This window comes from Oryzias latipes, chromosome 5 (genome assembly GCF_002234675.1).
Source record: "Oryzias latipes chromosome 5, ASM223467v1".
NCBI classification, from domain to species: domain Eukaryota; kingdom Metazoa; phylum Chordata; class Actinopteri; order Beloniformes; family Adrianichthyidae; genus Oryzias; species Oryzias latipes.
The window spans coordinates 28019470-28046944 of record NC_019863.2 but is presented as its reverse complement, the minus strand read 5'-3'; the positions used below and the strand labels follow the sequence as shown (position 1 = coordinate 28046944).

The window sequence follows — 27475 nt, the reverse complement described above, 5'->3', positions numbered from 1 at the left end:
TTATTTCGTCTGCTCCTGATCCACAACTATTTGAATAAAAAAATACTCAGAAATGCTTAATTTCCTTCATATATGTCCTCTATCATCAGAAAAAAGGCACAAGAGCGTGTTAAAAAAACACTTTTCTTTAGACTATGTTTTCTAATAGCAAATACATTTTTTAAGCTTAAACGAAGCAGAAATAATCCACCAAATACAATTTCTTTTCATTTATTTGTTACTTTTTTGGACAACCTCAAATCAGCAGATTAAAGCGCGCTCCCGTTTCTCTGAAGGAGCGCGCTCGTGACATTTAAAGCTGTTGATCTGTTACGTCACGCCTGCACGTTTATCCCCGCGCGGGTTGAGTTTACAGTCAGGGCACGAGCCGCTCACACGCCCGTCAGAGAGCGGCGGTGGGATAATGGCGTCCGTGAGTTTGGTGGGGCAGCAGCCGGGTCCGCACAGCAGGCTGGATTCGGAACCGCAAATTCTGTATCTGAAGCTTTCCAGCAGCAAAACCAAAAGCGGCTTCCCGAGAAAATCTTCCTGGGACAAGATGGTGTTCATGAGCGGCGGCGACACCCAGGAGGAGCCCCGGAATCAGCATCCCCTGTCGCGCGGACCCGGCGGCGGAGGAGCGGCGGCTGAAGGACGAAGGATGTCCCGCGAGAGGTGCGGGGCTCCGGCTGTCAGTGAGGCGCCACGTAGCCCGGAGCAAAGCGGGGAGCGGGGCAGCGACGGGGTCACCGCCGGGACGCGACTCCCCACCGACGCTGGCAGCGACGTGAAGAAGGGCGCCTCACACCGCAGGACGGACTCGCTGAAGGAGACCAAGCACAAACGGTCTCACCGGCAGCGGGACTCGCCGCACCAGAGGCGGAACTGTCGGAGCGGAGACTCCGGTCAGGAGTTCCGCGGTCTCACGCGGGGCCGGACGGGGGTCGTGAAGCTGGCCCGCACCGAGCCGCACCGCAGGGAGGCCTGGTCCATCTTTCCGCGGGAGATGGACCCGCGGGTGAGGACGGAGAGGGGCGAGGGGCACCGGTTCGAGAGCAAGCCCGTGAAGCAGGACTGGTGTGATGCCTGCAGCCATCAGATCACAGCTCAAGCCCTCAAGTGTCAAAGTAAGGATGAGTCCTGAAAACTCAGCTGACTTTTAGCTTCATTTTTCATCTCACTGTGTGTAACTGGGATTCAGTGGGTTGCTTTTAACGCGCGCAGCTTTATGAAAGACAACATTCCCAATCATCAGATTCCCAAAATCCCCTCATGGAGGCCTGATTATCTCCTGCTTCCAGCTCTGCCTCCAAAATTCCCACTTGGATATGGATGCAAGCTTAAGCTGTTTGGCCTACTTAAGCAATATGAGCAGAGGAAATTCAACAGTAGTAATTCCACTGTAGTGGTTTAAAAGGGCAAACTGTCATGTTTTGTTGGTCATTTCTTCTGTAAACACTGATGTTTACTGCCAACTTTAAAGTCCACCGTTGGTCAGAAAACCCCCCTCCTCTCAGTAGAGCTCTATAGACGGATATTTTGAATTCCTCTTAACCTCCCCAAGACAGAAAGTTTGCTCAGATCTAATCTGACCTGCTCTTGTTTGCACAAACACACAGAAAGACTGATTCTTTCCTTCAGCGGAGCCTGAAGAAGCGGTGTGAACCTCTCTGCTGCACACACACACCCACCCACACACACACACACAGGCTTTGTGTGGAGGAGAAGGTGCGTCCACCAGCCCCTGCATGCATGCGGCTGCTGAGCTGGCATTGTGTCAGCAGCGGCGCTGTCATGGGGAGGCTGCAGGGCAGGGGGAGATAAGGCAAATGAAAGGACAGAGCCACTGAGAGGCAATGAGCAGACAAATGGGTTGAAGAGAAGAGCAAAGCAAAGGACGACAAGTGTTTAGAATGAGAAGAAGCCCTAAGATCGGGCTGCAGGGAGAAAGCCTGGTCTGATTTATCGGCTAGAGCTCACTGAGGCGTGAGCAGAGATTACTGGAACACACACGTCCAAAGAGACTCGTGTTCTTTCTTTGCTGCACTGGAACTTTAATACTTTCTGTCCTCCGAAGCCCTTTCTGTCTTTGATCAAAGTGATTAGCTGCACCGTCGCTGTCTGAAGGAGAAAACATCCACCTTCTCGTCAGGAAGTGGACGTGAGTGTGGAGTCACAAGCTCTGCCAGGCACTGAGAGCTTCTTCTGTGTGGGAAATGGAGAACGCACCAGTGGAAAACCAAAACACACACAGCATTTATTCTCTTTTCCTTCGTCTTTGGGGTAAACCCAGTAAATGACAGGGAGAGAAGAACTGAGGTCTTCCAGCTATAAACAAATCTATCCTTTTGTTTTGCTGCTTTGTTCCTTTTATCTTCCTTTACTTTTTGTCACATTTTCTCATTAAGCCTGGTTGTTGTGAGGAGTCTTGAACATCTCCTGGGACGGTTGAGGTCTTTCCTCTTCAGAGGAATCCATCGTGTCTGACCTCAACTCAAAGTCGTGTCATCTGGGGCTCGGTTTTGACCCAATCTGTTGCTCCATTCGTTCCCTTTGATCTTCCTTTTTCCTCATTTTCCACAGTAAAGATTGTCAACTATGTGAGATATTTTCCCTTTTTTTTAACCCATTATATTCAGTAAATCAGTGACTTTTTAACATTCATTTTTTGTTCATTTTAATCAGAATAAGATCATGGTTTACAGCTGAAAGGAGACGGAAGAATAGCAGTCACCTTAATCCCAGCCCGGCGTGTCTCTGGCTCAGGATTATATCCCAGGAGTAGCGATTAAAAACAGACGGACAGAGTCAGATGTCAGATTAATGTTTAATTAAATGCCTGCAGAAGTTCATGCTGTTGTGGCTCGATTGCTCTGATTTAATGGATTTAGTGGCTTCATCTCTTTCAAAGCCTAAATAACAAAACGGGTCCTTTAGCACAGTTCCAGTTTTAACACTTAATACTTGGTTGTGTTTAATACTTGTCATTTTAATCTCTGTTGAGCTGCGTTTAAGGTTTGGATTCAGCATCTGAGCCCCAGATAAAGACTTTATGAGGGTTAAGGCAGTCATTTGTGTGACTGAAAGGATTTGTAATCCTGTAATCAGACAGCTTCATGAACTCTAATTGAACAGATGTTTCTTGTAGGAGAGCCTGATGTGACCTAATGAATGTCTGATGGGTCAGAGTGTCGCGATTTGATGAAACAAAACAGCAATCATGACTTTCATACAATTCTCCAAAATGCCCTTAATAAGCAGAGCTAATCTCACTTGAAGTAAAAATTAAATCAAATTTTTCCCCCCAGAAGATTTTACAAGAAAATATTCAGAGCTCTCAACAGAAAAGTGTTTAAATAGGGTTTTTCTCCAGGGTGGTTTCTATTGTGTTGATGTTTTGGATAGAATTGTTGTGAGGGCTTTTATTGTGAAGGGGTTCAAGGTCATCTCTTCCAGAAAACGTTTTTGAGTTGGATGTTTCTGATGGAGCCAAACTGGAATTCTGCTTTTATTCTAACTCTAAAAAAACAACAACTGACAACTGGTCGTTGGAGCCCCCAGATTTTTAATCCCAGTACAATTTGTTTGGTTCATAGAACAATAAAAGAAGAGATTGATTTGAGTAATGTTGTAGAGAATTAAATGATAGATAAAATTCCTAATCTCTGCTGCTAAAATAGCTTGAACTATGGCAAGTCAAGCAGCCCAAAGAGAATGCTAGTTTGTGGGATAATTTCTTTTCAGTACAATTTGATATTGTGTAAGTGTAAGAAGACGGAAAAGTTTCACCGGAAGCAGCAGAATAACTCTTTTCAACTCCCCCCGTCCCACTAGCAATCTGGGTTTCTGCTTATAATGATGTGTGTCCCGACTCCCACCCCTGAACACTGAAGACAGTCAGAGTAAAAAGATGTCTGGTGGTTGGGTTTCAGTATGGGCGGAGCATCAGTGTTGAGCGACATACACACACACTTCATACATACACGGAGATGTCAACCGTTTGAAAACTGATCGTGACAGAGAAATGGATAATTGCGCCAAGTCTTTCGTAAAAGACTTTCATAAATCGGAATAAAGCTAAAGACCTGGAGCAAGATTTGCGAAATTTGCACCATTTTGACATTTCCCACCTTGCCTCATCCAAAGGTAAGCGGCAGATGTGCGCTAGTAAACCGTGGAAAAAGAAAAAGAAGAAGCCCCTCCCTGCTGGTTCAGTGTGAACACCCCAGGCTGGATGTAGCTTTAGAGGGGGGGGGCAAAAGGACAATTTTATCTATGAGCTCTTGAACAAACAAACACTTGTGTCCCTAAGCATCCTGGGAACTGACATTCCTTTCTCCCTCAGCGTCCCTGATGTTTCTTTTAAAAGCAGGAATGATGTTTTCTTTAAACTTCATCACTTTCTGACATGATCTCCTCGCCTGACCCACAGGCTGAAGCTCCGTCTCTGCAGAACTTCCAGACGTTAGGCTTTACTTATCAACCCTCCAATCATAGAGGAGATCAAAATGGAAGTGGTATTTGTTTTCAGTGACTCACTTTCATGTCGCAGCACATCTCTGCTGCTCAACCTGCAAGAAAACGAGACTGAAGCAGAATGGGAGCCAAGTGATCACATCCCCAGTCAAGCATCCATTACGTAACACCTCTGTGAGTCTGTGTTTTTATAACATGGAGCTGTGCGCAGATGTAGGATGCAGGTTTTGCTTTCTTTCCGTGAAGACCAGTGTGGCTTTAGGCTGCACTGCTGCATGCAGTGTGGGTTTTTGAGGCAGGCTATATTTAGGATGTCCTCGCTGGAAGTCATTGGAGGTCTGCAGAGCCTGAGAAGATCCAAACAGAAAGGTCATTGAAGCCACAGACAAGCGTGGAGATTTTCCTGGGTCTCTGTTTGCACGGCACCCAAACAGGAAAACTGTCTGCAGAGCATCAGCCCCTCTGGAGCCTGAATGCATTTCCTATGGATTGGTTTATGATTGTTTTATGTAAATGTGAAATCACTCGCAGCATCCTCTTCCTCCAAAGTCTTCCCTTTTTAAAAGTAGGGCAGGAGGAAGAATTCCCAGCGGCTCGCCGTCTTTCTCAGTGCGTATTAATAACCAGCCCGTCAGATCAACTCACACGTCCACATTCATACAGACTCGGAGTGACGCTGGCACTTCCCAGAGACCAGCCATGTCACTGTTGTGGGTCCAGAGACAAAGACGAGGAGTTTCAAAGCTCTGAGGCAAAAAGAAAACGCAGGGGAAGAGGTGATGTTAGGAACATCTCAGCAGTTTCCCTCAGCTGCAGAGCGATATTTAACCTCTAAAGAAGAGGAAGGAGGAGAAGGGGAGCTGCAGAGGCAGAGGAGTTCAGACAGTGGTGCGTTTGGGGTGTCTGTCTCTTTAAGCGGGCTGGTTGTTACTGCAGAGTGAGTGGGTGCTGCAGTCGACTCACAGAGAGGATGGGGGTGCAGTGTCGGGAGCGAACCGGCAGGACGACAGCAGAAGGAGTCCAGCAGCTGAAATCTCCTCTCTGAGGAGGAGCTTTCGGGAGCAGATCAGAGGAGGCGGACAGGAGCGAGCATTGGGGAAGGTGGAAGGAGGACAGGTGGAGGGGTGGCAGAGCGTTCGGAGAGAGGGTTGGTCATTCGGAGCGTGGCGCCGGTGGCAGAGTGGCTACGCTGGGATGGCAGGGGGGGGCTGTGGGGGGGCTGGCGTTGGGGGAGCCCACAGAGAGACAGGGGCAGACGGCGGCAGGACAGGAGGTCCAGTGACGGTTACACGCACAGGACCGTGCCGGCTGGGTGGTGCCACCACCATGCTCCGTCCATGGCACAGATGGCATGCAGTCTGCCGGGGCAGGAGGATGGGAAGGTGGGGGTAGTAGGGTCAGGGCCGATGGAAGGGGTGGGTAAGACATTTTTAGGCCAGGTGTCACTGTGTCTTGAGGAGGTCAGAGGAGAATCGGAGGGGGGTGCCGGCAGCGCCTGCTTCGGTCAGGTGTCCCGGCGGCTGGGGCGGCTGCTAAAGAGGCTGCCCAAGTCCCGCTCCTGGAGTGACAGCCTGAGGATCCTCCGGCGCTCGTCTTCCAACGGATCTCTGCTGAACGCCTCAGGTATGGAGACACAACACGAGCACGGACAGTTGTGGAGCCCAACAGCTGGAATTCAAGTTGGAAGTTTGTGGATTGGACATGAAGCGTTGGCACTTTTGTGTAAAAAGGAAAATGATGAGTGGACAGTTTGAGGTGGACTGGCCTCCAACGCTGCAGGGCAAAATATTTGAGCATTGTGTGCAGCAATCAGTTTTTCTTTGAACTGCAATGCCCTCAAGCGTCGTCTGCTTTTGTCTCTGCCCTCCATTGGCTGATCCATCTGCCTGGCCTTTGTGTAAGAGCACACAGTGTCTAAGAGTGCATCAGCCGTGTGTGCAGATTGGCTGTCACTAGCAGAATAGTCCAGGAAAAAGGTCAGATAACAGCAGCATCTCTACTTTCTTTTTTTTTCCCCCAGAAGTTTGTCTTTCAAGAAAACATGAGCAGAAGCTTCTCGATCCGTCCTAAAAAAAAGATCCAAATGACTCAGGGTATTGATTTTCTTATTTGTAGCAGAAATTTGAGATGAGTGAGGCTGGGAAAAAGCTGCCCGCCATTGATTTTCCCGTGTTTTCCACAAATATATGCCTTTTCTAACGCTTTGTTGCTTTCACGGCTGATGATTTCCCAACGAAACATGGTTGTAAAGTGTTGGATTGGACTGCAGATCCATTGACTCATTCAGAGACAGACTGAGGGAAAAAAACAAGAAGTACTGCGCTCTACCCGAGCAGCCGTGATTCATTGAGAACTTCATGGGGTTGTCTGTGTGTGCTTCACCTGAGGATCGTCACGCTCTCATCAGCCTTCAAAGCTGGAGCAAAAGCACCGCCAGCGAGAGCCACAGCAGACTGATTGTAGCTATTTTTAGACGGTTCTCCTACTCTGGAAACCCAGTTAATCCTTTTAAGAAGAAGCTGCAGTTCCTCTTTGCTGTTTCCCTCATCATAGTAATTGTGGATGACGAGCCTTCACAGAATTCTGCCTCATAAACCTTTGATAAGTGTTTAATGTTCCTCTGGTGAGAGACCTGTTAACAGTCTGTGTGGGCTCAGATTTGATGTTTAACCGTCAAACTTCACAGGCACACGTGGAAGAAGGTCAAACGCTCTTAAATGTCATCCTGTTGGTTTAAGAAAAAAGGAAGACAAACTGAAGCGATCGCTGGTGCCACATGTTGATGTTGAGTTCGAAAGGCGGGACTCGGTGAGCAGAAAGAGCGATCCTGTGAAAGACCATTCTGATCAGCTTTTGAACTTTTCAAAGTGTACTCTGTGGTCTTTTAATTAGGATTATGCTGTTTTTAGCCAAGATCCATGAAAAAGTTAAAAAAAGTTGAATTATCTGTCACACACCTAGGTGTGTGACATTTGTTCATCTCCTGGGGGAGCGGTGAGCTGCAGACATAGCCGCGCTCGGGAACCATTGGGTGGTTTAAACCCCCAATTCAACCCCTTAATGCTGAGTGTCAAGCAGGGAGGCATTTGGTCCCACTTTTAGGGTGGATTTGAACCACTCGACCACAAGGCCACTGAGCTGGCCTGTGACGTTTCCTTCCCATTGTTTCTGCTGCCCAGCATATTTTCAACGTCTCAATATACTCTTTCAAGCGACTTTGTTTCCCCATCTGCTCCTGATTCACAATGATTTGAATAAAGAAAAACTCAGAAATACAATGTTGAGATTAATGTTCTTTACATAGCTCTCCATGATCAAGATCCACATCTTCTAGATCCACTCAAATGGTGTTTTCAACATGTTCTTATGACATTTTTCTCATACATGTTTAAAGAAAATTAAGCTCAAAATTGCATTTCTGAGTATTTCTTCATTCAAATCGTTGTGACTCAGGAACAGTCAGCAAAATGTTGTATGAAAAAGCCGGTAGCAACGTCGGTGCTACAGTCAGCGGACCGCAAGCTTCCTGCTCCGCCCCATTCTGATGCATCCACTTGCAGACGACTAGATCCGTGTACATCTTTATTTTCCTCGTCTGAAATGACATTTGGCTCAAAACGTTATGGCTGGATAGCTCCAATATTGCTCGCCATTTTTGTTGCACCGGTATTGATAGGTTAGGTGTGTGAGGGATTGTAAGCTAGCAGGAGAGAGTGTATACAAAGGGATGATGGGAAGATGGGGCAGACTTTTTTTTTTTTTTTTTCGCCGCCTACAGTCCTGCCCACAATTGGGAGTTGAATCTCTGAACTACTGCCACTCTGCAGAAAGTATGTCCCAAAAGACGACACCGGTTTTTAGATTTTGGCTAAAAACAGTAAAGTCATCATTAAAAGCCCACTTTTTTGTGGTGTATGTTATGTTAATCAGTGGTTATCCAGTTATTTCTTATTATCTTTGAAAAAAGGGTTTGGGGTTATTGGTCTGGACCATGCTGACATGTCTTTGTGTGTCTTTTGAACACATGCAAACAGTTGTTTTTTGGGTGTATTCTACTTTTATCCTTATGTCAGGCTGCAGTGGAGGCAGGATGGAGGTGGTCATAGATTGTTAGTTATACCGTTCTGTTCTTTCTGGACTAAAATCCTTATGTCCTGTAAAACTGTATTAAAAAAAACTCAAAGAAATAGCTGGGAAACTTAAGAAAACATCAGTAAAAAGCAGAATCCACAAGATGGAAAATAAAAACAATAATGGACTTTGACTTTCTTAGTTTTCATGCTCAAAAACAACATCTTAACTCAAGCTCTGACTAATGAGTAACTTACTAGTTCAGGTCATGGTCTGCCTGCACTGCAGGAATTCGCTCCGTGTCGGCTAAGTTCAAGTTTGGAAACAGCGGTTGACGTGATGGAACGAGGACGTCCCGTAGCAGAACAAAGTTGTAAATTTGGAAAAAGGCTGTCAGACCTTGGATCATATTTCATCCTACATCAGCCATATGAATACAAATGATACAAAAATCGGAATCATCTAGTAAAGCAGTGTTTGCCAACCCTGGTCCTCGTGTGGACAGTGTGGACCTGGTCCATGGTCCACACTGTCAAACACATCTGCCTTGTCAATGTCAGGCTTCTGCAGAGCCTGGTGACGAGCTGAATCAGGTGTATAAGCAGGGCAACATGGGAAACATGCAGAACAGTGTTGCCCGAGGACCGGGGTTGGGAAACAGTGTATTACAGATGTTTGACACGATTCACGGTCTGTGTCGTTCGTCCTGATGGGGACGTTACTGACGTCATCTTCTCTTGGCCGAGGGTTACATTTATTTTGATGAGTGTTTTTGCAGCAGACTGGAGCAGATGGAGTGGAGTTTATTGTGTGAAGATAAATAAACAGAATCTCAAATGTCTTTAACAGTTTGTTGATGCTTTGAAGTTGAAATCCTGACTGTAACCAGCAGCGGCCCGGGTTTATTTGGGCGAACATCTCCTCCCTTGTTTGTCAGACAACATCTGCAGCTGCGCAGATGCTCACAGAGAGTCGCAGATTAACGCCACAGAGACAAAATATGACATTCCTGTTTGCAGAAAGATCCAGACCTCACAGGGTTAGCTTTAAAGGATCAGACATGTTTGCTCATGTGTGGTGGGTCAGCATGTGCACGGATTGTTCTGCCTCTTTGGTTGCAAATGCAGCAGATCTGCCGCAGAATGCACCACTGTCTGTAACAGCAGTGTAAGCAGTGGGGTTTGTATTTGTGTGGAATCGAACAGGAGAGCCACAGAGGAGCATGAATAAATTGCTCCAAATTAGCTATGAATGGATCAGACTAGTAAAGACCTCCGAAGACCCCCTAAGCTTCTTTGAACTCCCTGTAAGACCCCCATAGCTTGGTTTAGGTGTTAACGTCCTCAGCCTTATGTTATAGCTACCAGTGACCCCTTCATCCTCAGACAGACAAGAACTAAATACGTGACCCCCCCCCCCATCTGCCGCCACAGACATCCTCCGTGACCCCGAGAATCAGCTAATCTGTGTTTTTACCCTCTGCTGTCTGTTCCACACCCACTGTCTCACATCCAGATTAGCCGCCCACATCCCCTATCATGTAATTCTCGTCTGAGCCCAGAGTTTGATTGCAAACAGGAGCATCTCGTGTTGCCTTAAAGGAACCGGAAAAAACCTGTTTCTGCTCATAAAATGGGAGCACAGCAGACAAAAAGTTCAGGACTGAGAAACAAAACCCGCTTTTGGGGAATTGAAACTTGTGTTTTGTTTGGCTCTTCACCCCACAGCTGCTTTTTATTGAGCTCCACTCGTGGAAATTTAGCGTAGCCACCACAAATTGATTACCGTCACTGCTGTTTCCCAAAGCCGTTTATTCTTTTTCAGCCGACATCCACGGCCTCATCGCCTGGATCCTCTGTTTAGGCGGTGTCTGGTTAGAAAGTAGACAAACCAGAAAGGATGACGATGCAAGGGGGGGGTGTTACCCTGTGCTTCTCAGCCTGCAGTGAGAAAGAAGCCAAGACTGCTTTATTACAGGGAAACCGGTCCTGATAAACCAGAACAAGAGATGCTGCTGAACTGAAGGAGGAATATTGACAGCAGTTCCACTGGAAAACAATAGAAAAGATCAGAAGAAATCTTGCAGATTTAGCTCTCACAAAGCAAGGATTTCCAAATGCAGAATAGCCGTCTTTCTATTCATAAACACTGGGAGATAATTACTTTTGGACATGCTTATTCTAAATGCGTTAGCCACCTCATCAATGAAATCCCAACCTCACTCCCCAAAATAGAGCAAAACTCTCCTGCACTTTAACTTCAATCTGCTGGTAAGGTTCATCCATTTTAAAATGTCTTTTTTTTTTAAACTTATGAGTCCTTCTATTCTTAAAGGATTTTTAAATCATTTTTTTGCCACATTTTCTTTCATTGACCGTGGACCACGCCTCTGGCTCGTCTCGCGCCCCCAGTCGCCCCCCAACTCCAACTGGATGAAGCCCATCTGCTCGACTATTTAAACATGTACCGGTAGTTATAGAGTTGGATAAGTTAATTGTTCTCTGAGAGTTCTGGTACATCTCCTGTCTGTCCTGGGGAGGATCCCTCCTTCATGTGGACACCCCTGAGGTTTCTCCTTTTTTTTTTTCCAGGAATCCGTTTTTTTTCCTTATCGAGAAGGAGGTTCTAGGGGCCGGAATGGACAGCTTAGTCTGATTAGTTTAGTTTAGCCGTTACCTGTTGAATTGTATGACTTCATGTTCATTATGATTTCATGTTCTGTATACAATTAATGGTATGAAGCCCATTCAGACAACTATTGTTGTCATATTGGGCTATATAAATAAAGTTGAGTTAAAAGATGTGATCATGGATGTGCATAAGCAAACTCAACGTTTACAACTATCATAATGTAAATATGTATATACCCCATATTTCTGCCTGAGGCAGCGCAGGTCAAAGAGGGATAAATGCACGACATGTCCATTTCCTTCAGGACTTGAAGACAAACCAGAGGAGCTTGAAAAACGAACAGCTAACATGTTGAATCATGGACTTTCCAAGGAAATTACCTAAAAGTTCCAAGTGTCTTCATAGAAAAGAAGGGAATTGCATAAGAAAGAGGAAGTTTGCACGCTTTTGCTATTCTACTTTCCTTTTCTATTCTTGGCTCAAAATGGAAATGTTCCTCAGCAGTCCAGCAAAGCTTGAAGAAACCCCCTTTGGGGGGCAGTCCCCCCCCCCCCCCATCTTGAGGGGATGCTTCTTAAGCTGAAATGGAGTGAAATTCTGTTTTAAAAACACTGACATGCCAGCTTTAAAGAGGAACATTTTATCAGCGTGGGAATAATCTGCATCAGCTATGCTGACGGTGCCATCTCATGCAGGTGGGACTTTCTTCTTGTGTTACAAGCCTTTTTTTTCTGGTTTGAAGCCAGAACCCGTGACGAATACGACATTCTCATCAGCTGAAGCATAAATGGGACCTGAGGCTAATAAAGAGTGGATGAATGATCTCAAAAATCAGGGCAGGAAAGGAGTTTCTCTGTGTACTTCCTGTCTTTCTGCCTCCCTGCTGTGACCTCTAACCTGTCACCAGAGGAGCATCCCTTATCTGAGCTCCTGCTTTTCCTTAACCCATCCCTCCTGTCAGTGAGGCAGGGCTCCCTTTCCTTTCTGTTATTTTTCATCTTTTGGACAACCCTGTCTTTGCAAAGCAAGCATATGCCTAACTGTACACAATCGCCCTCTTTTTATATATAAAATAAAGTCCCTGTCCTAGCAGTGGTTGTCTGATCACTTGTTATGGAGTTAATTCAGTCTCAATAATCAGAAATGCACACAACCGGTTTTACAAATGCACACGCTCCGATTCACAAATGTCATTTTATGCAAACGTGAAAAATAAATTCGGAAATACACACCCTGTGTTTCACAAACACACAGATTGTGTTTCACAAATGCACACTAAATGTTTTACAAATGCACAATAAGTGTTTCTCACAAATGTGCACACTGTGTTTCACAAAAAACATTTTAGAAATTCACAATAAATGTATCAGAAATACACAGTAGGTGCTTCACAAACATGATTTTTAGGTACACATGTGATGTGAACTCACAGATCATTCGAATTGCAGAATGTGCATTCAAAATCCCGTTCTCGTTTGTAAATCTCCCCGTGTGTGTGAGAGATTTTTCTACGGTGAATATTGAGACTCATCTGACGGAGCGGGTCAACTAATGTCACCATTGTGAATCTGTCAATCAAACTCATCGGGAAAGCAGGCGGGTTCGCTTTTAGCCAATCGTATGGCCCCTTACACTTTACGCTTTCTGCGGGTGGCAAAAGCCCCGCCCATATTTGATTCTGTACCAGTCGGTCGTTAGCGTGTTAGCCTTAGCATGGCTTGTCGGTTTATTGCCTTCGGTTGTCAAAAATGACTGGCTTGTGCAACTTTTCAGTGGACCTGGGAGCAAGGCAACAGTGGTTGAATGCAGTTGACATTGAATCCATCGAACTCTGTACTGGTCATGAGATTTGAAATGAATGTTTCACTCGGGATTGTTTGTACGTTATTCTCTTAGCTTTCATGCTCGGTCATTTCAACACTCAGACACGGTTTTGATCATATGAAGGTGGAGGAGAAAAATCTTCAACTTCCACAGGTTTTGTGGAGAAACTGGCATCACTTTGCTCCGTACCACGCAGTGGGACTACATTACCTCAAGTTCATCTCACTGTCAATCCCAGATACCCAATATACACCTCCCCTGCTCAGCCCGAAGTCACTTTGCTTGACCTTAATTTTATTTTTTTAATAACTCAAATGTCATTGATTTTATATTGTAACCATATACATATACACCTCTTGGCCAGGTCACCCTTGCAAAAAAGATCCTCATCTCTCTGGGTTTTATAGCTGGTTAAATACTACACAACAAAAGATGGTCATAGAACAACAAAGTGCAAACATTCACCCTTTATTGCAGAGTAAAATTCAGTGAAAACATGGACAGATTAAAACATCAAAATTTAAGCAAATGTGGGATCTCTACTGATTTGAATTTTATTTAAACTGGAACTAATTTTCATAACTTCCTTACATACAATGAAGTCCCTTGAACAATACAGCAGTATTGATTTGAACTCTGTCTTGCCCCGCTCAGTCTCTCTTCTTCTGTATGTAATTATGTCGCCTAAATTAAGTTCTAAACACACTGGACAGTAAAGATGTAGGTCAACTCCCAAACGGTCTGAATTCCACAATGGATTGATGTCGTCTTGCAGTTCCAACATTTGTGGACCCAAAAGAGGACTGTCCCATACCAGGACATTGATCCCAGGATGAGGTTCAGCCATGGATCCACTCTCCTCCCGTTCAATCTCTGGAAACAGCATACCCTGACAAAAAAAAAATATATATATATATACTGTTTATGAACAGCACTGTTTTTTTTGTGTTTTAGATTATGTAGGAACAGTGACCGACTAATAATAACTTATATTGTTGCTTGCAGGCAGACCTCATATCTCCATAACTGTTTATAATTTGCAAATAAGTGAACCTTAACAAAGTAGTGACATTAGTACATCTGATGGCTCATAATGCCATGCATTGTGATGCATTTTGAACTTGCAGATGTGCTATTATTCCTACAAACAAACAATTTAGGGAAATTGTTTGCACCACACAACAATAATCCTTTTCATTCATTTTCGATGAATATTCACTGTAGTCATTATGATTTCATGATACTCTTCTTGATACTTTCCACTTTAGTCAAACTGCACACAAATCAGTTGTCCAGTACAGTGAGATTAAATAAAGCATTTACCCGGGGATCAGAAACAGGGTTCTGGGTCAAGCCCAACTGCCACAGCTGATTTGGTGTCATGCTTTGCTCCGTCCTGATTGGATGGCTGTCCCACGCGTCACTAAAGACATCCAAACTGGCCTGAATGCGTGGTAGAAAAATGTAATGGCAGCAGAATACGTGATGTGACTGATATTGAGCAAGTCTTGGTCCTCAAGAGAGTGCAGGATGTTGTAATATAAACCAGTAACACTCACGAAGACATCACACCAGAGGAGCTCAATCCTGTATTTGGAAAAAAGCAAAAAGAAATATTATATTGTCAGATTTATTTTTAATACATCATTCACTTTTATGTATCAGGGCTCCAGACTAACTTTTTTCACTAGGAGCATAGTGGCCCCTAACTGAAAATTTTAGGGGCACAACCAGAAAATTTAGGGGCGCATACCGTAAATCAACATTCTAACCAAATCTACTAATTTCCACTGTATTACAAATAAATACTTTAACAATAGATGCAGAAATTTCAATGTGCTGTTTCTAATTCAGTGTCATATTTTATTCTGCACTTTTGAAGATGCAACATGAAGGTAAACTGACATCACCATCGCTGTCACGACAGTACAACTAAGTAAAAAAAAATACCATACTTAAAATAATAATAAAATAAAAAAAAGTTTTTAGTAACAAGTGATTACCGTAGTAACCTTTCGTAATTTCACAGTTTCAAACAATACTTAAATGTATGTAAACATTAGAGGATGGAAATTCATGTTGGTGACACCAAATAGGTTCAGCCAAGATGCACAATAAGCGTGTTTGAGATCACCCAGATGGACGCAACACTGCACAGATCACCTGGTGTGTGACGTATATTTTTGTTTTTGCTCCAACATCACCTGTCAATCAAAACAAAAATATCACGAGAAAGGGGTGAGAGCAAGACACCAATCAGAGCGAACGCAGCTGGAAATTTAGTATTGAATTGACTAAAAGCTGCCCTACAGACTAAAAAACAATGCATTATGGGACATGCGTCCTGATGGGTTTTTTGTAGTTCACTGATCAATTAAAATAATTTAAAATACCAACTGATTAAAAAAAGGCTACATCCATTACAAAACATTAAAATAATTATAAAAGATGTAATATCACAGATCATACTTAGGGGGAGAGGCATATTAAAACGAAATTGAATGTTAAGGACAACTCCTAATTCCTGGTCTCTTTCAGTCTCGCTGCAGCTTCGATTTCATGCAAGTTTGAGACCCCTGCTGTACACTCTGGCACTAGTACACTAGCTGCAGGTCGGAAGAACGAATCAATAGTTCGCTTGCTCATAGCTCAGACGCACATATCAGGTTGTGATGATATTTGTCTCCGTTTCCTTCCCACAGATGTTTACGCGCGCTCGATTATCTCTAGGCCCCGCCCCTCCACATATTTTAGCCACTTGCAGTGACTTTCCCTATTCTTCTCACACGCATTGGCCGCCTCAGGCATCACTCAATGAAACGCGAGTGTGTGCTCGCGTGTGCTCCAGTCTCATGAGTATTCGCGCGAGTGTGTGTGTCTGCCTGCGTGCGTGTGCGCTCGCGTCTCATTGATGATTTCATCTCTCATTTCATCGATCATTGACGTGCTCCTTTCATGTTTAATGTATAAAAAATACGGAGGGTGGAGGAAGCAAATTTACTGGTCGCACATGTGCGACTGGGTGTAAAATTCAGTCGCACACTCAAATTTTGGTCGCAACATGCGACCAAATGGACGCAGTCTGGAGCCCTGTGTATATATTAAAGCTTCTAAAACTAGGTTCAACTCACCGTTGATTGTGTGTACACTTTTCCCACAATGAAGCCGTTTGTGTCAGTTGTACGTACTGTGAGCATTAACTCGGCTATGCCCACATTTCTCCTCCGTGATCTCCTCTCACCCTGACAATAACATGAAAATCATGTCTCAAACACATAATTACAAATGCATCGCCAATACGGTACACATCAGTTTAAAATGTAATGTTCTTATGTACGTTGCCAATAAGTAGAATTTCTAGGTTAAAAAAATTGCAGGAGTGGGTTACATGTATCACTGGGGAAAAAAATGAGGTGAGAGAGACTGTTAAGGGGGGGGGTAAATGTTATTCATGAGGGGAAAGTTTTAGAGTTGCCTTTGTTTATGGAGAGGAGTCTAAAAAAAGTTATTTTATTTTTGTACAAATAACCAAGTACTTATACTGCCTGATATGTGAATAAAATATTTCTTTATGAATAACATGAATACCTCAGAGGAAAGCCATAAACGTTCACAGCGTCACTGAAGAAGGCCAAGTCTGCACAGTTGTTGTCTGCTATCTTCTCAGGTACAAGATCTATGGAATACAAGTACAAATAATTTCAACTGACAGATATTTACAGCGGCAAAAATGCTAAATTCCCAATTGACAGGTAAAACAGTAATACAATAGGATGATAAAATATGAAATAGAATAGAATAGAAGGGTATTTAATAATCCCTGAGGAATTTTTTTTTAAATGGCCATCTTAAAAAAACACATAAACACACATGCATTACAAATAGAAATATCACAAAATAAAAAGATTGATAAAAAAAGGTAAATAATTGGAAAATCAGTGGGTAAAATTAAAAGAAATTACTTGTAAGATGCCCTGCCAGAGAGTTGTATTGCCTGATGGCACGAGGAACAAAAGATTGTCACGCTGTCACGCTTCAGTAATTCCTAGAGAATAAATAAAAACACAACAAACATGGATTAGATCATTTAGCTGTCTGATCTTAAATTACATAATTTTCAAATATATGAAAGGGGAATTTTTTAAAACACTCTTGCTATGATAACTTGAGCTTGTAGTAAAGAACACCTTTAAAAAAAAATCAGAGACAAGACACTGATCACAGGAAGCCTGTGAGTAATACTTACAGTAACTTCTACTCTAATCACTGTTGACAGCTGATTTCTCCCATCCACCCTTTCTGTGACTACTTATTGACTACAAAACAGCCTAAAAACATAATGTTTGGGATTCTTGTCATTACGTCATTGGAAGTAAAGAGATACGGGGATTTTAGTGGCTGTCACTCTGACACAATCTCACAGGGCTGGTCATCACAATGAATACGGGTTCTAACGTTAGAAACTTAATGAGGCTTCTTTCATTCAACAGTGGATTCATGTCTGTTATATTTAAAAAATGCCGTTTTCATGATTGTCACATGAATTAACTTCTTTGCACAGTCGACCCCGTCTTAAAGTCTGGGTTGTGAAAATGCTGTGTCTAACTTTAACCCGGATCGCGTTTACATAAAGGCAGCACATGGAACAACTAGCTAGTTAGCATAGCATAGCATCAGTGTTTAAACAAATCGCCGTCTCCAAATCAATACTTTTTATTAAACTTTCTTTGCTGCTGTAAATCCGGCATGCTTTTCCCCTTAGTTCTATCTGAATCATGTTAAGAACCTACAGATCATTGGCTATAGACGCTAGCTTGAACCGACACCGGCTTGAACTTCACTCACTCTCACAGGCAGACACAACTTGCACAGGCTAAGCAAAACAAAGCTGAGCTAATTTGCGGTGGGGGTACTCTGCAAACGACTCGGCTGCAGTGTTCATAAAGCATTCACACATGTCACTTGGCAAAGGAGAACGCTTCAACTTAGTATTCAATAGCATTACAGGACGTACGACGAGGGAATGATCAAATAAATGCATTACTTACGGGCTGAGACTGATCCCGTTCAGAAGACCTCTCCGCCATGTTTGCCGCCCGCGTCCTTTCAACTGCTGTGCTGAACAGCTCCCTCCCTCGTCACTTTGAAAGTGAGGAGTGTAAGGGACCATTCGATTGGTTAAAAGCGAACCCGCCTGCTTTCCCGATGAGTTTGATTGACAGATTCACTAGCCAATGGTGACATTAGTTGACCCGCTCCGTCAGATGAGTCTCAATATTCACCGTAGAAAAATCTCTCACACACACGGGGAGATTCACAAACGAGAACGGGATTTTGAATGCACAGTCTGCAATTCGAATGATCTGTGAGTTCACATCACATGTGTACCTAAAAATCACGTTTGTGAAGCACCTACTGTGCATTTCTGATACATTTATTGTGAATTTCTAAAATGTTTTTGTGAAAAACAGTGTGCACATTTGTGAGAAACACTTATTGTGCATTTGTAAAACATTTAGTGTGCATGTGTGAAACACAATCTGTGTGTTTGTGAAACACAGGGTGTGTATTTCCGAATTTATTTTTCACGTTTGCATAAAATGACATTTGTGAATCGGAGCGTGTGCATTTGTAAAACCGGTTGTGTGCATTTCTGATTATTGAGACTGAATTAACTCCATAACTTGTTGCCATGGTGATAGTGCTGATGCTGAGTGTGAGACCAGCAATGTCCTCCTTCCTAAAAGATAAATCTTCAAACAGCCATGCTTATCACAACCAACAGCACACACATCAACCATGGGGGAGTCTTTTGTTTCTGTCGGAACGTTTAGAAAACTCTTTCTGTCTGCGGTCGGTCGGTCTGACTGACTCAGACTTTCTTACTCAGCTTTTAGATTTGTTTTTTTTTTTGGTTCAAATGGTTTCCCCCACTGAAGAGAAGTGAGATTAAAGGCCACGCTTTCTCGCTGCGACCACAACAGAGAGGAGGCAGACGCACTGACATGTAGAGAACCAGCTGAAAGTACAGAACAACAAAGGACCATTTTGGAACTTTTGAGGGAGGGAAGCAGTCTTTTGTGTATTTATGGGTTGGGTATTTTTTTTTAGTTCATAAACCAACAAAAGATAAACACAACTCAGCTCTCTGTAGGAGTATTCATTTCGGGGGGTTTTCTGCATCAGGTCATAAATCTGCATCATAGATAAATAGATAGATAGATAGTATTTTTTTTAAGTCAACCCAAATCACTACATTTAAAAAGATGTTAGGGTTTTGCCAACTCTTCTGCATGTGAGTCTGAATTTAGCCACTAGATGGAGCTATTTTCTTGCTTCAAATACTTTAAGCCTTTAGATCTTTGTCATTTCAAAACAAAACAAAAAAACTTTGACAGACACTGAATGATCATGGCCGGCTCCTTCAGGAATGCCATCTGCTGAAATATAAATCACTAAATTTCTCATAATTTGACTGTTATCTGAGTCATCCTTGTGCCTAATCTCACCTTTGACCTGATGTGTGTTTGTGTTCATCAGACTGCAGCTACACCTGCCACCTGGAGTGTGAGAGCCAGGTCCAGCTTGATTGCAACCAGAGAGACAGACAACCAGGAGAAACTCGGTCTCCCACAAACCTTTGCACCAGACCTCACCATAAGGTACGAACTTTCAGATTAAAAGCCTTTTTGAGAGCAGAGAGTGAGAGAGAGAGAGACGGTGGTGGAGAAGATGTGAAGATGACAAAGAATTAGGTCATGATTATTTTCAACCTGCATCCATCATCTGTCCTTCTAAAGATGTGACCATCATCGGTAATCATTTCTTCTGCTTAGCTTTGTATTTTTGCATCTTTTTATTTTCCTCTTGTGATTTTTTTTTTTTTTTTTTTTTTTTTTTTTTTTTACTCCTGGGGCTCAGCATCCTCCTCCCCCTCTCCTCCGTATATCCATTTATCACCCCCTCTCTTTTATTTTTCTTCTCTTTTTCACCTGTTTTTTATTTGTACTCGACGTTGAATCATAAAGTCCTCTCATGCCTGGGTTTTTAAAATAGACGGAAAACATTTATTATTCTGGTTCATTTTATTCTCTGCAATAAAGAATCCACACTTTCAATAAAACCCAAACTACTTTATCTCAGATTTTCATGAAAAACGGTGTGAGGTTTTGCTCATGTTGTTCCACTGTTGCATTGTGGGTCAGTACAGTGAAGATGCAGCCTCTCAGCACAGCAGCTCTCTTTGTGGAAAGCTCTCCTCCCACACACTGTGGTCCTGCACAACCCACTCAAGCCTGCAGCAGCGCGTTGGCAGATATTCCTCACCGCCGGCCAGATTAGACTGAATGAGAGGAGCTGGTAGTCGGCCATAAGTAGTACTACGCTTGCAGATAGTATGAATGCACTGACAGTCTGCTCTGCGACATGCTACTCATGACAAGTGAAGAGGGAGATGATGGAGGTTCATGTCTTTTATTGTTCTATTGTCTGTGCAAATATTTACATCCATACTTAAAACCATATACTGAGAAAAGAAGGTTAGCTTTTAAAAATACAGAAATTCATATCCGCTTCCATCCACAGTCACAGACATGCAGCCGGGTTACAAGCTAGCTGTTTATGGAGCCGTTTGTTGTCTTCAGTATTGACATATTGATGCAAATGAGCACAATCTACAAGCAAAAAGGCAATGATGAAACAACCGCATCCCAAACACATTTGTCATTATTTCCCTCCAAACAAATGACATAATCCATTACAATGCAGATGGAGAAAATGAGGGGAATTCAGCAAACACGGTTGACATGTGACATGAATGCAGCGCCAGTCTCAAATCATTTCCCGCAGCCTCGTCTCCCTCGTTTTATGCATGCTTTTTTCGTTTTATTGTTACTTTGTGTTTGCCTCAGCAAAAATTGATCCTCTTTGGTCCCTGCTGCAGCGGCACTCACAATCAGCACACTGACCAGGTTTTATTGACTTGAAGTCAGGAGAAAATATGTCTTCTGTGTGCATGTGTGTGTGGGTGTGTGTGTGTGTGGGTGGGTGTTGGGAGCATCCCACCCCCTGCTCACTCCCCGAGTGATTGCACTGACGGAGGTGAGAAGCATGCATTAACTCTGGCACTGAATCAAAGGTGAAATGCAGACGCAACCCGTAAAGTCTTGACTGCATTGGATCAAAAGTCGTGTAGCAGCAGCGGCGGCGGCAGCATCTGTTCGGACACACGGTTCATCAATCTTTTAGTTGATGTGGTATCAGCTGCTTTCTGACGAGGGGTGAGGGGGGGCAGTGTGTGCGGTCGGTATGAGGTTAGAGGTCACCTAATCTCTTTTTCTCATTTCAACCCTTTAGCATTTTCCTTATCTCCTCTTTAGGAGCACAAACCCACCACCTCCTCCTTTGCAAATAAGCAGAAACGTTTACTCCATCACACTCCCTAAAGCGTTTTTTCTATACAGTCTAGTCCTAATTGTGATTTAGCTCCACATAAAAGCTCCATTTAAAGTCAGACTCCAATCATTTTTTGATCTATTTTCAAATCTTTCCCAGTGGTCTTTTTATTCAGGTTACGTTGTTTTCTGCCAAAACAAAACAAAAAACTGTGTTGTTTTCCAGGACATAGTTTCTGCAGAGCGGCAGGAGTTCAGTAGAAATTCACCTCTAAGGTGTGGGTGGAACTGTTGGCGAGGCGTAAGGCTACCCTCATTTCCCATCATCCCTCTGTTTACACGTTATCCTGCTAGCTTACAGTCCCTCACACCCAATATTACCGGTGCAAAAAAAAATGGCGAGCAATATTGGAGCTATCCAGCTAGGGATAATATAAGGAAAACTCGCGATTTGCGATGTTAATAATCAACATTGGGATGACGATATAACTGGCGATATATGAATAAATATATATTATCCTTTTCACTGCTACAGTTTAGTTTAAATAAGAGTCAACATAACTTAAATTATACTCTGAATGACCCTCTGCATAGGAGGCGAGCATCTAACAAAGGGGCTCCATCCGATTGGTCGACAACGTGAAGGAGTCCATCCGATTGGTCAAATGCTTAAAGGGATTTATTGGATTCACTAAATACTTCAAGCTGCTTTCAAGATTGTTTTAGCAAGTCAAGTCAACTTTATTTAAAGCTGACCAAAGTGCTTAACAACGCAGGGTAAACACAAAACAACAAACTAAAACAAACAGCATAAATTCAATAAAAAATAAATAAAACCAATTAATACATCCACTCTCACTGAGTTAAAAGCCAGGGAGAAAAAGTGAGTTTTTAACTTGGATTGAAAATCATTCAATAGCAGATTAATCACAATTTTTAACTATAAATCTGCGATTTATTGTGCAGGCCTACATCCAGCTGGACAGTTTTCAGCCATTTATCCAAGACGTACATGGATCTATTTGTCTGTTGATGCATTGGAATAGAGCGGAGCAGGGAGCCTTTGGCAATTGTTCTTTGTATGTAACAACTACAAGCAGAATTTTTTTTATTTGCTCCTGATTCACATCGATTTGAATAAAGAAATACACAGAAACACAGTTTAAGGCTCTATTTTCTTTATACACGTCCTCCATCATTGGGAAAATGCCACAAGAGCGTGTTATAAGATGATCTTCATCTGACTGGGTCTTTAATGCTTTTGAGTACCGACTGCATGCTGCATCAGAGCAGCCATATTTCCCAGTCTCTCTGTCCCTTCCTGTCTCGGCTGCTCTCACGTATGCAAAGCAGGAGCTGCCAGCCCTCGCGTCTGCCGCTCATCAGCATCGCTCTTTCTGTTTGCCCATGCCTCGCCCCGTCTATGGCTCTGGGCTTCTGTGAGAGGAAGTGGCTGTGCTCTGCAGGGTGCAATCGCTTTCAGGAGGAAAAAGAGAGAGCGTGCTTACTGAGAAGGGGGAGGGTTCTTGCAGTCTGATAACACACTCAACCACAGATGGTCGAGGGAGGTATCGAGGGACTGAGGGAGGAAAGTGAGTCAAAAGACGGGTAGGGAGGAGTGGCGTGAGAAAGAGAGGAGCTCCAGTAGAGGGGAATCAGCCTCTAGTAGTTTTGCCAAAGCAACAGACGGAGAAGGATACCGTCTAATCGATGCTGCCGGGAAATCTACTCCTCTGCTTGGACTCCGCTCCAGGCACAGATGGATACTTCCTCAAGCACAGGAGCTGAGCTGCAGCAGCACAGAGCTAGTCTGAGCCAGGATGTGGTTTTGCACGCATGCCGTTTTTAGTTGGTGGGTATAACAGGTGCTCTCAGGTGAACAGAGTTAACTTGAAACCCTCCTGTAAACTGACTCTGCCACGACTCGCCTCTAAAGCCAGTGAAGAGAGCTACACTGTGGAAGAAGAGCAGATGACTTTGGGCTGGATTTGACATCAGAACGTCCTCATGCTCATTTTCGTAAGGAGGAAGTGACACGTCTGTGCTCGCTTTTGTGTTTCCTGGTCTCTTCTCCGGTGACGCTGAGAGTGCCGAATCCGAGTTCACCTGCTTGGTCCTGACAGGTGGGTCTGGCACTCGGTGGATGCGACGCCAGTGGAGGAGCGCGGACTTTTTCTGGATCAACGGACAGTTGGAGGGGTTTGGATCCGGACTTTCAAATCCGTTTTTAGAGACAATTCAGCACTTCCTTTAGCTGCCATCGTGCCGCTCTGGTGCCAGAAGCAATACTCGTGAAAGTCTTCATGACCGTCAACACGGTGCCGACCCCCTCCATGACCAGTAGCAACAGCATGAGCAGCGGGTACTGCAGCCTGGATGACGAGAGCGAGGATTTTGGTTTCTTCACCGCCAAGACTTCGTTCTTCCACAGACCCAAGCATGCAGTCAAGGTATTCACCATGTGATGGGTGACACTGTGGCCTCAAAATTCACTGCTTTGGTTGGTGTTGGGTGTTTCGGTGTGTCTAGGATGAGAAACAAGTGCAGTTTCTGACAAAAGGCTTGTAGTCTGAAAGCAGAAGTCAAGAGAGGAAGTGGTGGTGTAGCTGAAGTAGGCCTAGAGGTGTGTAGGAAGGGGTTATCGTCCTGCGTCTGCATTGTGTAACGCTGATCTCACAGTTTGCTCATCACACTTGATGTTGCAGGCTGAGAACATCATGCAGAGGAGGAAGCTGAAGGCTTCATCTTGCAGGCTCAGCGACGTTGCTGTGCTTCTTAAGCGGCAGCATTAATGATCCTCGCCAGCAGACGCCATCATGGTTTCATCGCCACAATGAGGGGGAGAGGTTTCTGTTGAAACAAGGCTGATCATTTGGCTTTGGTTCATGTGTGCTTGTTCGTGCACACACTATACGCAATTACTTTACTGATACTTTGCAGTTACCATGGCAACTCTGGGTTTTGTTGGCACTCCCAACACTTCCTGAGCCTTTGCCTTGCATTTGCATTCAGTGGCTCTACATGTTCAGCTCTGATTGACCTATGAAGCTGAGGTTGGGCCTGAAATGGGCGAAATGTAGATGCCTGCGTGGGGAGGAGTGTCATCTTCAGGCCTCGTCTCCCTCTGTCCTCGTCTCGCTCTCTGCTTGGTGTCTGACTCGCTTAGGACATCATCTTTGAATAATTGAGCAGCTGCATTGTCCAAGAGCTCTAAGGTTAGCTAATCAGGCCTGACGGCCTGTAAGGTGACGTGAAGCTGTGTCACCAGAGAATCAAAAGGCGAGATGTGTGAGATGTGACTCAAGAGGTCACAGGAGGAAACAACTCGCAGTCTTCTCTGCTTCACAGTCACAGAAACGTTTAAATATTAAAGAGACCATGCAAGGATCTGCATAGTGTGATGAGAATAGACAAGTGAGAGGTTTCATACCAAGCTAAATAGCTTTTTCTTGGTTGTTCAGCCGTTTGTGTGGATTTTATAAATAATTGTGTATTTAAACACACCTGGAGCTCAGATTCTCTTCTCCTTATGAATTATTTCCAGAGTTTGGTCTGACTTGAGTAGTCAGATTTTTAAATTCCCACTCCAACTACATTATGATTTAGTTTCAAAGCGTTACCTCTGGTGTTTTTATTATGATTATGAGGATTTTAGCCAAAATTAAAAAAAAACTGTCATTTTTTGAGACATATTTTTTGCAGAGCGGCTGGAGTTCATTAGAAATTCGCCTCTCTTGTGGGCGGGTCCGTTGGTGCGGAAGTGATTTCCCATCATCCCTTTGTTTGCACTCTTTCCCGCTAGCTTACAGCCCCTCACAGCCCGAGCGTAGCATTAGTGGTGCAGCAAAAGCTGTGAGCATCATTAGAGCTTTTCAGCTGTTTAGAGCCAGATTCCAGCTCAGACGAGGAGAACAGAGACGATAATGAATCTGTTTGTTTGCACGTTGATGCATCAGAATGGAGCGGTGCGGGGAGACTTTGGCCCGCCCATTTCAATTGCTGCGTCTCAACCGAGAGCGGGTTTTTATCTGCTCCTGATCCGTCACAACTTGAGTAAAGAAATACTCGGAAATGCAATTTTAATCTTTAAATTCAACAGAAATGTCCTACATCATGAAAGAAATGCTACAAGAACATGTTAAAAACTCTATTTTCATTGGAGTTGGTCTTTAAGTGTCCCTTTCTGCTGCTGCTGATGAGCTTCTTCAGAAAGCAGAATGCTCACACATACTGAGAGTGAGGTGGGTTCACTCAAAACCGCCATAATGGAAGAGGGACAGTCAGGCTGAAACAAACTATGTTTTATACCCAGAAGAATTATTATTCTGATTATGAATCAGATTATTCTCAACACTAAGTTTCTTTCAGAATCAATAAAAACACTTTTTTCACTGATTTGCAAACTTCCACTCTATCTTTTTCTATTAACCCTTTAGCTCCAGTGTTTACATTCTTTCCATTACCGTAACTCTTCAATCATTTACACAGAAGAGCAGCCTTGCGCTGATATGCAACACTTTCCGTCAGAAAAGCTGCTTTTCTCCGCGTCAGACGCATCTGATTCACGTTGATCGCACAAATGGTCGAAGAGTTATGGGATGTCAAAGAGCGTGTGTGATTTAGGTGCTGACATCTCCAGTGTTAAAGAATATGCAGTATCCTTATTCCACATTGTAGTGATGCACAATGTTTTATTGTTACTGACATCTCACACACCTGCAAACACCTGTTAGAAGATACTGACATTTCAAAATAAAAGCTTGTTTTTAGAGAATAGAATAAATGGAGCTATGTATGCGAGCATTGGCAATGCCAACTGTTCCATTTGTTTTAATTACCCGCCAATATTCTGATGAAATTATCATCAGTTCTTCATTCAATGTTTGGTTTATTAAACGTGAATCTGTGACATCATAAATCAATCAAATGGCTAAGAACTGGACCATAAATAATCTACCTAGGGATCATGCAGAGACGTGTTCACACACCTCAGAAACGAGAGAAAAAAAATGGCTTAAATGAAAAATACAGGACATTCTCTTAGCTTTACAAAAACAGGATTGGGTTTTAATTTAACTCCAGCAGCGCGGTGGTGACATTTCCAGCACTCGCATGACCTTTCCTGTCCGTTCTCACTGATGTCACAACATTCAGGTCGTGTCCATCTCTGTTTATCTTTAGGTTTACATAACAGCCAAACACATGTCGCCCATTTAAGCGATCGGTTAGAAAAACCTGTAAAATCTGACCCCGTTTCTGTCACCTGCTCTGGTTTGTTCCACTAAGGACTAAAAGAGAATTTAGTGACACAATTCTGGCTCTGGTTCTTAAGCTTTCATTCACCAATCATAACACAGCCTTTCTGCTCTAGTCCGTGTCTAATTCACTTAGAATTTTTAATACAAGTTACTGTAAGTTGCTACGGATTTATAAGTCGCCCATCTCATAACTGTAATGTTTATTTTGTGGGCGTTTAGTCAAATCTTTCAACTTTGTGTCCAGCCATAAATCCGTGGGACTTCCAGGATTGAAAGGCGCTCTGTTGTCAAACAATCGCTCTCGCTGGTATGCAGAAGAGAGGGCCGGGCACTGCCTCTAACAAGTCTGGAAACTCATACAAACACAGGAATTCCTGTCAGCTTCTTTTCACTTTGTGGCGGATTTCTAGAGAGAAGCAGACTGAGATGGTCTCCTCGGCACTCGGACCGCACATGTACATCCATCTTTGTGTGTCTGATCTGAGAGATTAAGGTCTTTTTAATCTTGTGTAATATTTCTTTCCTGTGTTTTATGCTGTTGGGGAGTGGTACCATTAAAAAAAGGAGAAGTAGAAGGTCGGTAGTGGGGGCCAAAATGTTTTTCTAAACAAAAGCTTAATTACCCGTGACTGTAGTTACAATACCATTTCCTCTTTTCTTCAGTGCCAACCAGATTCCTACATTTCTCGCCGTCATAAAGCCGCCTCAGTTTCTGCACTTGTTACTTATGAGGTGATGTTTATGCCACCATATTGCAAACCAAACTTTTAAAGTAACAGATGAAAATATTAAATATTTGTTTTCAAAAACTTTTGTTTTGCTTTCAAAAAATAATTTTGCATT

At 43.5% G+C, this 27475-nt stretch overlaps 1 protein-coding gene across 4 annotated transcripts in view; it reads left to right on the top strand.

Moving 5' to 3' along the window:
- The first annotated feature begins 319 nt into the window (after window positions 1-319).
- Window positions 320-27475, top strand: part of rassf5 (Ras association domain family member 5) — a 33389-nt gene continuing 6233 nt past the window's right edge. For 2 of the 4 annotated variants that reach the window (XM_023955224.1, XM_023955223.1), the window contains exons 1-2: window positions 320-1106; window positions 19522-19643. In XM_023955224.1, coding sequence (XP_023810992.1) covers window positions 404-1106; window positions 19522-19643 — 825 coding nt within the window. In that variant the 5' untranslated portion in view covers window positions 320-403. Of the gene's footprint in view, window positions 1107-19521; window positions 19644-22832; window positions 23825-27475 lie in introns of those variants that run through there. The other 2 variants (XM_023955226.1, XM_023955225.1) reach the window with 2 other exon arrangements.